This window comes from Hemiscyllium ocellatum, chromosome 5 (genome assembly GCF_020745735.1).
Source record: "Hemiscyllium ocellatum isolate sHemOce1 chromosome 5, sHemOce1.pat.X.cur, whole genome shotgun sequence".
NCBI lineage: Eukaryota > Metazoa > Chordata > Chondrichthyes > Orectolobiformes > Hemiscylliidae > Hemiscyllium > Hemiscyllium ocellatum.
Genome location: NC_083405.1, coordinates 82,652,048 through 82,665,423, shown reverse-complemented (window position 1 = coordinate 82,665,423; position 13,376 = coordinate 82,652,048). Strand labels below are relative to the sequence as shown.

General features: G+C 40.3%; 1 protein-coding gene across 6 annotated transcripts in view; it reads right to left on the bottom strand.

Annotated features, from left to right (window-relative positions):
• The window catches only part of krit1 (KRIT1 ankyrin repeat containing), an 80,319-nt gene that overhangs the window by 65,833 nt on the left and 1,110 nt on the right, over positions 1–13,376 (bottom strand). For 2 of the 6 annotated variants that reach the window (XM_060825530.1, XM_060825531.1), the window contains exons 2-3: positions 1,412–1,489; positions 494–647 (exon numbers count right to left, since the gene is read on the bottom strand). In XM_060825530.1, coding sequence (XP_060681513.1) covers positions 494–595 — 102 coding nt within the window. In that variant the 5' untranslated portion in view covers positions 596–647; positions 1,412–1,489. Of the gene's footprint in view, positions 1–493; positions 648–1,411; positions 1,490–2,127; positions 2,150–5,656; positions 5,678–5,816; positions 5,941–13,376 lie in introns of those variants that run through there. The other 4 variants (XM_060825529.1, XM_060825533.1, XM_060825532.1 and 1 more) reach the window with 4 other exon arrangements.

Sequence of the window (13,376 nt, the reverse complement as noted above, 5' to 3'; positions counted from 1 at the left end):
TAAGTGTATGAGCCCTGCTAAGATTTGCTTTCACAAAATGCAGTACCTCTCCTTCTGCTACTCCTCAGCCTTTTGCCCATCTGATCACGATCCCGTTGATTTCTGAGGTAACCTTCTTCACTTAAGGAACTCTATTTTACTGGGTATACTTAAATTATATGCTATTATTCTCTTGACAATGTAGTATACTTTGCACTCTTCTTAAAAAACAGTGTTTTAACTGGTTGAATGTTTTGCCAAGACACTTTCCATTTAAAAATTATGATAAATGGTGGCCAATCTAGCCTGTGTGTTGTCCGCCAACTTTACATTCAGGAGCCAACAAGAAAACTCTCCAAAAGCAGAAAAACACATGAGATTTGTGTCGCTAAAATTAATGCTTCAATTCAACCTAATTATCACTCATCATGAGAAGTAACAAATTATTTAACAAATTTACATTTGACCATTTACATATCTTAAGTAAATAGTTTTAAAGTATTTTCTGGCTTACTTCATATGATTTAGTTCGATAGTCACGAGAATTTAAACTAGCAGCATTCTTAGGACGAATCACAGCAATATATATGTCCTCTGGGTCATTGAGACTGCCCATGGTTGTTTCACTCCACTTGTTTATTTGGTGTCAGAAACCATCGAAATTTCTCCTGTGAATAGAAAACAAAATGAATTGTTTAACTTACTCTTCAAGAGAATCATTTCCTATTTAATGAAATTTGCAACTGTTAATATCAACAAATAAGATGATCATTTGTTGGGGCTGTGGAAACTTGAAAAAGCTCAAGCATTATTAGGAATCCTATATTTTCTATAGAAAGTCAATAAAGCAATCCACTTGACTAGAACATTATGCCACCACCTTCAACGTTCATTACTTTCACTTGGATGATATCCAAGATATATTGAATTATGTATCCAGGCTCTTTCAACACAACTCTCCAAATCTGTAACTTAAATCACCATGAAAAACAAGGGAAGCAGATGCGTGGGAACGCCACCATCTGCAAGCTTCCTTCCATGGCACACATGATCCTGACTTGGAACTACATCACAAATTTCTTCGTCACTACTACATCAACATTCTTGAATTCCCTTCCTCATGGCACTGTGGTGATCTCTACATTCCAAGGACTATATCACCTTTGCCACCAGGGCAGCAAATGTGTACCAACATCAATGCCCATATCCAGCAATGCTTGGGGGGAGGCCATGGCCTAGTGATTTTACCTAGAGACTAACTAATTATTAGACTATTAATCCTGAAAGCCAGGTAATGTTTGAGGTACCTGAGTTTGAATCCCAGACAGTGAAATTTGAATCCAATAAAAATCACCATGAATTATCAACTGTCAGAAAAACAAACCATCTGTTCCGGCCATGCTCTGCCAGGAAGAAAATCTTCTATCCTTACCTTGTCTGTGACTCTGGGCCCATAGCAATGTAGCTGACTTAACTGCCTGCTGGACTGGAAGCCAACAACACACAAATCCTGAATGAACAGAAAATAATTCCCATAAATTTAAAAAGAATTGACTGACAAGGTCTTTTCACATGAACTTGTAAATTACAACTACTTTATAACAAAAATGAGAATTTGCCAAGAAAGATAGCATAAGTATTCCTCCAAGCACAATGTCTGATGTATTATTGGATACAGATCCCAGAAACGTCCATTTTAAATTGTTCAAAATGCAGCCATAAATCCACAGTTAGATTCAGAGAATTATAGAATCCCTGCAGTGCAGTTAGGGGTCATTCTGCCCATCAAGTCTGCATCTACCCTCTGAACAGCATACCACCATGTCCCTGTAGTTATATGTAACTTGAACCTTGGCAATTCAGTTCATGAAGCCCATCGTTAGAATCAATCTGCACTTTTATTTGTTCCCTGATGGTTTGTGCTGTAAACTTTGTGAACCTGTGAATTTGAACTAGGCTCCTTGAAACACTGCTGCTTAACAGTGGTAGATAAACCCTCAATTATAACACTCAAATATGATTGTATCAGCAGACTGAAATGTTAGGCATTTATATTTAGTTTCCAAGCATTCTTTACATATCCTTTTGGAAACAGTAAGTGTTAAACTAAAGTTTAGATGCAATTATTTACATTTAAGATGATATTACATTTCCAACTTTTTCCCAGTTCTTATGAAAAGTCATCAACCAGATGTGTTAACTGAGGTAAACTACTGTGGATGCTGAAAATCTGAAATAAAAACAGAAAATATTGATATATTTGGCAGATAAAATAGCATTTGTGATAGAAGAAACAGTTAACATTTCAGTTTGAGGGAACTTTTGAGAGGCAAATTGAAACGTTGACTCTTTCTCTTTCCAAAAGTTACTGCCTACCCTGCTAAGTATTCTGAACATTTTTAGTTTATATTTTAAAAATTAAAGTATGTGTGTCTCAAAATCTTGTGCTTGTTTTATTTTGGGCTAACCACACAAATTTAGATCGACAGCGAACTACTGCTAATTGTGATTGTCAGTGCAAGACATACATCTTTGATGTTTTTAATATCCTCAGGCAACTGACTGAGTGGAGTTTGCACATTCTCCCAGTTCTGCTTGGGTTTCTCCGGGTGCTCCGGTTTCCTCCCACAGTCCAAAAATGTGCAGGTTAGGTGAATTGGCCAAGCTAAATTGCCCGCAGTGTTAGGTGAATGTAGGTAAATGTAGGAGAATGGGTCTGAGTGGGTTGCGCTTCGGCGGGTCGGAGTGGACTTGTTGGGCCAAAGGGCCTGTTTCCACACTGTAACTAATCTAATCAAATATTCTGTAGAAGAAAGGAAATTCTTTATTGTTCCTACTTGTATTTAACATTGCTAGTTTGTCCATTTAATTTTTATTTAAAACAAATCCATACTTTACCTTAAGCGATAGGGACCTTATTTTTGCCTTCCAAAGTCAAGAAAATCTACTTTGGCAGCTTTTGCATGCTGCATAGAATCCTTATACTACAAAAGCACAAAAAAATGTATAGCTAAGGAGGAAATTTTACATGACTGAGCGTAGACTTATTTGTGTGTTATATAGGTTAGCTGAGGCATTCAGCTCACCTGCATGACTGGAAGTAAAACTGCCTCCAGCTCAGAGTATCGTTTTATTACCAGTGAGATAATCACTAATCGGTTGGCCTCAGGTGCTGGAAAGGGAGAAACGTCATCTAATTTACTTCCCATACCACTCCTGAACTTTACGCTGTTGACAACAACATTGCAAAGCAAGTAGCACGCAAGAGCTGTATTTGTTTAATTTGGAAACCACACTGATCCTGATATTGCCATTAGAATAGCTGTGCTATTTGCAAGTTTATCCATATGAACCCATGCCATAGGACAGCACGACGGCTCAGTGGGTTAGTAGAGCTGCCTCGGAGCACTAAGAACCCGGGTTCTATTCCACCCTCATGTGACTGCCTGTGTAGAGTTTGCACATTCTCCCTGTTTCTGCATGGGGTTCCTCCGGGTGCTCCAGTTTCCTCCCATTGCCCATAGTGACCAGAGATGTGCAAGCTAAGTGGAATTAGCTATGGGAAATGCAGGGTTACAGGGACTGGGTAGGAAGGTGGGTCTGGGTCAGATTCTCTTCAGTGGTTCAACGTGGACTCAAACAGCCGAAAGGACTGCTGGCACACTGTAGAGATTCTTTGATTTTATGAGTGGAAAGTTGGTGCACCATCATGCACCTTTCCCGAATGTTGGGCGGTCAGAGGTCATCATCTCATGTAATTCCCGGCATATAAAAGCTAATTCCTCATCTTCTATATCGGGGAACAGAGAAGCGTCGGGGAATATAGAAGATGAGGAATTAGCTTTTACATGCCAGGAATTACATGTAATGGTGACCACTGGCTGCCCAACACTGGGGACAATAGTGACAATCAAGATGAGTGAAGATGGATAGACAGTTATGGCAGATAAGAGAAAACCACAAGAGGCTGTTCAATGTAGGCATTGAGTGACTATTTCTTAAGAGGAGAAGGAAAACAATGGTATTAAGTTGCTGGTAGGAAAGCAAAGGGGTGCAAAATCCAGTGGGGATAGATGGAGAAGCACGAGCAAATACAAGTTAACTGCCAATAGCTGAAGGCCATATTTTCCCCACAGCAGCAATTAGATGACAAAGCCTGCAGTATTTTTTGATTTATGGATTCAAATAAAAATAAATGATGCAGCACAAGACAACAATTAACAAAAGAGGATTAAGATTAGCATTGTTCATTAGGTTATGACTAACATATTAACAAACCACATATTGTGCTTTAAAAAGCAACTAAAAGTCAGAATATATCAGCTGGTTACATCCAGATTATATGTCAGAATTTTTCTTCGAAAGGGAACGTGCCCTAAATGACACTAACGGGACCATGTTGGAAAATCAGAGTCGCACTTGTGCAAGTAAGATGTGCAATGTAGAAGGTAAAAGCAAACATGTAAGAAAGATGTCCATTTCTAAAGATAGTTTCTGTTGAGATTTAGAAATGTAAGAAAAAGGACAACACACCAGATTGCCAAATAGCACATCTCTTTACCCTTGTCAATAGCCTGTCAACTGTCTTGTTGCCTATACTTATCCAACATCCAGACTTTAACCTGCAATTCTGTCACTGAAACAATGAAACAAACAATGACATTCTCATAAGTCACACTAAAGACTCACAACTGATTCTACACAAACCCCCCTTTTTAACACGTTTGAAACAGATTTGGTAAAATGCAGTTGGAAAACATTTTGGGAAAGCAAATCTTAGCAGGACTTATATACTTAATGGTAAGGTCCCCTTGCTGAACAAAGAGACCTTGGAGTGCAGGTTCATAGCTCCTTGAAAGTGGAGTCGCAGGTAGGTAGGATAGTGAAGGCGCCGTTTGGTATGAGTACAGGAGTTGGGAGGTCATGTTGCGGCTGTACAGGACATTGGTTAGGCCACTGTTGGAATACTGCGTACAATTCTGGTTTCCTTCCCATCAGAAAGATGCTATGAAACATGAAAGGGTTCAGAAAAGATTTACAAGGATGTTGCCAGGGTTGGAGGATCTGAGCTATAGGGAGAGGCTAAACAGGCTGGGGCTGTTTTCCCTGGAACATCGGAGGCTGAGGGGTGACCTTATAGAGGTTTACAAGATTATGAGGGGCATGGATAGGATAAATAGACAAAGTCTTTTCCCTGAGGTCAGGGAGCCCAGATCTAGGGGGCATAGGTTTAGGGTGAGAGGGGAAAGATATAAAAGAGACCTAAAGGACAACTTTTTCACGCAGAGGGTGGTACATATATGGAATGAGTTGCCAGAGGATGTGGTGGAGGTTGGTACAATTGCCACATTTAAGAGGCATTTGGATGGCTATATGAATAGGAAGGGTTTGGAGAGATATGGGCCGGGCGCTGGCAGGTGGGACTAGATTGGATTGGGATATCTGGTTGGCATGGATGGGTTGGACAGAAGGGTCTGTTTCCATGCTGTACATCTCTATGACTCTAAGCTACTTTAATAGATACGGGTTTAACCTGACTTGGATATCTTGGTATCCAATTTGACAACAAGCTGAAGTTAAAACTCCACTAACTCTCCATCATAAAAAACATTTACTTTCAACGTCTGTAACTACTCTGCCTGTTCCTCAGCCCATCTGCTGATGAAACCTTTCATACCTTTACAACTTTCAGAATGGAGACTTCCAAAGGGTCAACTTGGGTCCTGTTCTTTACAAGCTTCAGGTTGAGCAAAAATGGTGCCTGCATCCAGCTGACATTCAACATAAGTTGTTGGCTCTCAATACCCAATATTTCAAAAATTTGATTTCATATTTACCCTCCACTTACGGCCTTGCCTTCAATAATTCTGTACCACTTGCAATGATACAATCTTATATGCTCAAATCTCACACTTCATCATTCCCTTCATCCAATCACTGGTGATGCCTTCAAGCTCTTCCAATCCACACTGCAGAATCTTCTTTGAATATCCTTTTTTCTCTGTTTAAGCTCCTCCTCAAAACATATGACCAAGCTTTTATTCACTCTCCACTAAAAATCATTGTTTCCCTGCTCATATGGGATTCTTCACAGGCGAGTTAACACACTTTATATTCTAGTCAGATCCTATCTGAAGGCAAAACCCACAAATATTCATTATCCAATAGGGTCAAACATTAGAAAACAACAAGAACTTTGGCTGAATTTGCCTCTTCTCAGTTCAAGGACAACAAAAGCAGTTTAGGCACTTACTCTTCCTCAAATGTAGAAAAATAACTCAATACAGTCCAGAAATTAGTCTTGAGTCTTAACACTGTGTATAATCCAGTGTCGTATGATGTAGTCTGCTTAATCTTTAAGGTCTCTTTGAAGTAAATCTTCACTATTTTCGTAATTACTATCGCCACAGTCACAGAATTGCTTGAAATTTATTTCAATTATCAGCCATGGGAAAAGGCTTTTTTTAAAAAAGTCTTTCATGAGATGCGGGCATTCCCCTTGATCCCTATCAACATTGCCTTTCAACTGAGAAATAACTATATTATTTTAAATCTAATCACATGTCAACAAGTTCAGGTAAGGGTGGCAGATTTTCTTCCCTAAAGGATATTTGTGAACCACATGAGTTTTTACAATAATCATCATTACAGAGCCTAGATTTTTTTCCAGATTTAATAATCAAACTTAAAATCCATATGGTAGGATTTGAACCTATTCCCCAGAACATTTGTCTGGAAATGTATTTGTTTGTATGAAAATCTAAAAAGCTTAACCAGTATCTATTAAAGTTACTTTTCCAATTGCATTTTACCAAATCTATGTTTCAAACAAGTTAAAAGGAAACAGGCTTCCAATTTAAGAAATGCATAAATACAAGGAACTTATGAATGAAGATGTGCACTCAGATTCTCACTTGACTAATGCATGTATTATTCATTTATAAATACCACCAACATAAAGACAGAAATGGAAATAGTTGATGATTGGACAGCATTTAAAATTATTTTCAACCATTCTGATTCTGAAGCAATCTCTACCTGCAAACAGCTGACCTGGTCCTATCAGGTTTAGACCAATCAATAGCAAAAGATATTCACTTCATAGAAGTTTAAGTGAAAAAACCATTGAAAACAAGAGAATCTCATCACCTCCTCTTTACATTCAAAAGCAGTACCATTACTGAATCCCTCACTACCACCATCATAGGGTTACCATTAATCAGAAACTGAATCAGAGGTTGGGAATTATAAGCATACAACTCAAATTCTGATCCCCAAAACCTGTCAATATTTTATATATTTACTCATGGGAAATGAGTGCAAAGTATACTCTACCAATTAAATGATAGCATTTAATTAAGTATATCCAATAAATCAAATCAGTTCGTTTACTCAGATGGTATGTAAATATATGAATTTCATACAGTATTTATTGCCTGTCCTCCAGTGCCCTTGAGAAGCTGACGGTGAGCTGCCTTCCTGACTTGCCGCAATATATGTGCTGTAGGTAGACCCAAAATGCCACTTGGGAGGGAATTCCATGGTTTTGACCCAACAACACTGAACAAATGTCAATATATTTCCAAGTCTGGATAGTAAGAGGCTTGGAGAAGAATTTGTAGACGGCATCATTTCTATATATCTGTTGCCTTTGTTGTGGATTGTAGTGATCATAGGTTCAGAATATGCTTTCTCAGGATCTTTGGGGAATTTCTGCAGTGCATCTTGTAGATAGCACACCCCACTGCTGAGCTTTGGTGGTGGGAGGAGTGAATGCTTGAGGATGTGACACGAATCAACCAGGCTGCCTTGCCTTGGATGGTGTCAAGCTTCTTGTGCATTGCTGGAGCTGCACCCATCTAGGAAAAGGAGGAGTCTTCCAGAACAATTCTAACTTGCATCTTGTAGATCGTGGGCAAGCTTTGGGGAATTACTCTCTGCAGGACTCCTAACGTCTTATTTGCTTCTGTAGTCAGTATTTATATGGAAAGTACAGTTCACTTCAGTAACCCATGGGATGCTGTTCATGAGGGAATTCAGTGATAGCAATGCCATCAAATGTCAACATGCGATGGTTAGATTATGTCTTCTTGGTGAAAGTCGGTCATTGCCTGGCATGTGTGATGTCACTTGAAAGTTTTCAGTCTAAGCATGGATACTGTCCAGGCCTTGCTGCATATGGACATGGACTACTTCAGTACAAGGAGTTGGGAATGATGCTGAACATTGTGCCATCATCAGCGAACAACCCCGCTTCTGATCGGACGATGGAGGGAAAGTCATTGATGAAGTAGTTGACAATGGTTGGGCCTCAGCACTAACTCGAAGTCTTGCAGGGATGTCCTGGAGTTGAGAGACTGACCTTCAACAACACAATCATCTAATGTGTAACTGATATGGCTCTAACCGAGAGTTTTTCCTGATTCCCACTGATTCCCGTTTCATGGAACTACGATACCTGAAATTTTGCTTAACTACACAGCAAACGTCAGTAGTGACAGAATATCCCTCCCATGACCAACCAAGTGCAGCTCCAACAAATCTCGCGAAGCTCTACACAATTCAGGAGAAAGTAAAGCATTTGATTGACACTGATCCAGCTTCTCAAAACATTCACTCTCTCCACCATTGGTACAAGAGGTTCCAGAATTTACTATTTACATGGCACATTGTAGCAACTTATCAAGATTTTTTTCAAGAGCAACTACAAAACGCATAAATTCTACCACAAAACAAAGGCAACTGACACACAGGAACACAACCATCTGCAAGTTTCCCATAATTGAGACAATCCTAACTTGGAACTCTATTGCCATTCTTTTACTGTTACTCAATCAAAATCATGTTGACTCTGTGGTTGGCACTGCTGCCTCACAGCGCCAGAGACTCCGGTTCAATTCCATCCTCGTGCAACTGTCTGTGTGGAGTTTGCATATTCCCCTGTATCTGCACAGTTTCCTCTATGCTCCAGTTTCCACCCACAGTTCAAAGATGTACAGGTTAGATGCATTGGCAATGCTAAAATGCCCATAGTGTCCAGGATCCAGCATGGCAAGTCATTATAGTTGTTGCTGGTATGTGGGTATGAGAAAGCAAAGGAGACCTCCTACACCTAAATTGAATAATAGAATTCATAAGCCCATATCCAGGAGACCGCACATAATGAACATTCCACCTACATCTGGCTTGAAATAGTTAAATTGCTTAGTAACATCCAAATCAGAACCAAGCAAAATAAACAACTGGTTAAGTGATAGAGGCCAACACTGGCACAGTTTTGGTGCTCACAGAATCAATCTTTAATAAAACTCTGGCTTGCGACTCTCAACTTTGTGCAAGACCTCAGCTAGACTGAGAACCTATACCAGGGAACCTTTCAGGGTACAACTTCAGTTCCTGGTCTCTTATAAGAAGTAGCTGGTTCAGTTGCCACTGATTGTATGGAAGGTGCAGGCCTTGGCTAGATGGGGTGAAATTGGTTGAGAGAGATTCACTTACATTGATTCAACATTTTTCAATTAGAAAGTGGCTACCTGAGTGAAGGCCTCATTAAAAACCCAAAAAACTTGCAGGAAGTTCTAGTAATTATCAGTGGAGCCAAAGCCACCTTGCATGTTGACTCGGAAGCAATCCCACATTCCGGGAAGGCCCGGCCGGTGCCATTTGCCTTACGGGCAAAAGAATAGGAGAAATCAGGAAGGCGGAAGGCAAAGGAATCATCAAATCAATCCACTTTGTGGAATACACAGCAAGGTCATACCTATTTTGAAGCACTATGGTGTAGTTTGTTTTAGTGGGGATTTTAGACAAATTGTAAACTACTTTTTGCAACTGGATAAATACCCAATTCCATGCATAGTAGATTGAGACACAATGCTAGTTTGGGCGGGGGGGGGGAATTGGCTGCTGGCGGGCTGTCCTTCCCGAAACTGGACATGAGTCATGCTTACTTGCAATTGCAGTTTGATGAGGATTCCCAGAAGAATGCTACAATTAATATCCATAAGTATTTACACCAATATACAAGACTGTCTTTAGGGCAATTTGCAGCCTGTGCAATTTTCCAGCCAACAATGCAAAACATTTTGCAAAGTCTCCCCCAGACCTGGAGGAGGGTGAAATAGCATCAGGAATGTCAGTGCCACTTACTAGACTCCACCAAGCAAGAGAAACAGTTTACGACAAGGGACAAAGTTTGGCATAGGAACCACAGAAAATGGTCCTGCATGGGTAAAAGGCTTAGTTGATGCAACATCAGGACCAGTGACATAAAAAAATTTGGATTGAGGTGACAGTCCTGAACATGCACATGGACCATATGAAAGCCATTAACTTGCAAACTGTGCAGGAGCAAAACCTGCTGTGCTTCAGGGAACAGTCGGAAAGGCCATTGGAACAAGTGGGTTCTCCCCCTCTGTTCAAACATTGAAGAGATCCCTAATCTGAGATGAACATGGTGGATCTCGTCTTTGCTGCAGACAAAGGGTGAATTTCTCACAAGTTGCTCCAGGCACAAATGGCAAGCTCCTGTGTGCTACACGCCATCTATAACCGAAAGAGAACCTAACCCAGTGCTAAAATGCTCCAGGATGAATTAAAATATAAACTGGTCTCTGTCCTTGGATTCAGAGGGGGAGGGATGTAGTGATTGTAACAGGTTCATTGTTTGGACCAGATTAACAGCCCCAAACAGGGAGTCCTCACTGACAGATAAAAGGACTAGTCAGATATTGTGACACAGAACTGGGCTCTGAGGGAGCTGGACCAATGTTAAGAACATTCCACTTGTAAATAAAGGGTGATTGGCAACAGTATAGTGGCCTCTCTGGAGTTATTTCAAATATTTCCTATTTTCCCCATGCAAAAAAGACGAATTTATGTATTGAAGAAGTAACAAAGAAGATTGAGGAGGACAAAGCAGTGGATGTGATCAATATGGACCTCAGCAAGCATTCAACAAGGTTCCCCATGGGAAACTGGTTAGCAAGGTTAGACCTCAAAGAATACACAGAAAACTGGCCATTTGGATACAGAACTGACTCAAAGGGAGAAGACAGAGGCTGGTGCTGGTGGGTTGTTTTTCAGACTGGAGGCCTGTGACCAGTGGAGTGCCACAAGGATCGGTGCTGGGTCCACTATTTTTTATCATTTATATAAATGATTTGGATACGAGCTTAAGAGGTATAGTTAGTAAGTTTGCTGATGACACCAAAATTGGAGGGTTAGGGGACAGCAAAGAGGGTTACTTTAGATTACAACTGGATCTTGATCAGATGGGCCATTGGGCTGAGAAGTGGGAGATGGAGTTTAATTTAGATAAATGCGAGGTGCTGCATTTTGGGAAAGCAAATCTTAGCAGGACTTGTACACTGAACGGTAAAGTCTAGGGAGTGTTGCTCAACAAAGAGACCTTGGACTACAGGTTCAGAGCTCGTTGAAAGTAGACTCGCAGGTAGGCAGCGTAGTGAAGAAGGCATTTAATGGTCAGAGTTGGGAGGTCAAGTTACAGCTGTACAGGACATTGATTCGGCTACTTTTGGAATATTTCATGCAATTCTGGTCTCCTTCCTATCAGAAGGATGTTGTGAAACTCAAGAAGGTTCAGAAAAGATTTACAAGGATGTTGCCAGATTTGGAGGATATGAGCTAAAGGGAGAACTTGAATAGATTAGGGCTGTTTTCCCTGAAGCATTGGAGATTGAGGGGTGACCTCAAAGGTTTATAAGATCATGAGGGGCATGTATAGGATAAATAGACAAAGTCTCTTCCTTGGAGTGGGGGAGCCCAGAACTAGAAGGCATAGCTTTAGGGTGAGAGGGGAAAGATATAAAAGAGACATAAGGGGCAACTTTTTCACGTAGAGGGTGGTACGCGTATGGAATGAGCTGCCAGAGGAAGTGGGGGTAGCTGGTATGATTGCAACATTTTAGAGGCATCCGGATGGGAATATGAATAGGAAAGGTTTGGAGGGATATGGGCTGGGTGTTGGCAGGTGGGACTAGATTGGTTGGAATATTTGGTCAGCACGGATGTTTCCGTGCTGTACATCTCTATGACTATGTAGTAATCTTCATGATTTCAGGATATCCCAAAGTGCTTTATGAATGAATATCTGCTTTGAAATGATCTGAGGTAATGCAGGGAAATGTTGCACCTAATTGCAGAACAAAGTCCCAAGATGGCTGAGATTCTGCTTTTCTGTTGCAGAGGTGCAATTTAGCCAGGATACTGGGAAAATTCCCTGCTCTTTGAAAAGAGCCAGGGATCTTCTATCTCTGCCTAAATTCAGAACATGGATTGAGTATGAACATCAACAAGACAAAAACTATGGTAGAAGGAACTTAGAAGAAACTGGCCAGAAACGTGAAGTGGACGGTGCCATACTGGATAAGTAGAATTGTCTATTTTGGACAAATAATGATAGAGGATGGCAGATGCAATACCAAAGTCAGGAGGAGGAGGAAATATCCAAGCAAAGATGAGATGTGTTTACTTCAAGATAACCCAAACTCGGAATTAGGAAAAAACAATTCATAAGATGCAACTTCTGCACAATTTCCTGTATTGCTTAGCAATCTGAACAATAAATAAAGGGTGTGTGTGTGTGTGTGTGTGTGTTGGGGGTGGGGGGGAACAAGCCTTTAAAATGTGAACACTAAAATGTATATGAAAATTCTACATACGAGACAAGTTTAAGTGGTACTTGAAATTGCAAGAGCAAAAATAACTCAAAAAATGACAGAAAAGCAAAGTCAGTATTTCAGCTTGAAAGCTACAACAATATTTTCTGAAGGCAAAAAAAGCTGTGGCAATCAAAAGAGGTTGAACCAGGGGTAACTGATGATGGACATCACAGAGCGGTTGGAGACAGGCTGTGGTGGATGTGTCTCTATAGTGTAAACAGACACACATAGCATACCATAACAGTATACTCATATCTCTGGCAGCAGAGAAGACAGATGTGGCTTAACAACTCACGCAAATGAGATGATGTGCATGTGTCCAGTAACTCAGCACTCCCTTAGTACTGCAGTGAACAGATTATGTGCTTAAATATCAGTATGAGACCTAAACTATCATATTCTTACATCCCAACAAAAGGTTTTTATTTATGTTGACATTAACTTGAAAGTAAAAGATGCACTTCCGCCCACCTCCTCCCAAATAAGAGCTTCACCAAATTGACTAACACTGGTTGTCTAAATGAAGGTGATTGCAGTTTACCTCATGCATTGATACAAAGTTATGATTGCTTAGAATTCTAGTGATTATTTTCTTCAACGTGCTATTGTATTGAGAGTATTGGATTAAGGTCATTTCTGAAATGGTTATCTATTTATAGAAAGCAAAAACATGCAAATAGAAGTGCAAGGTTCTTTAGATTCAGAATGGCAGAA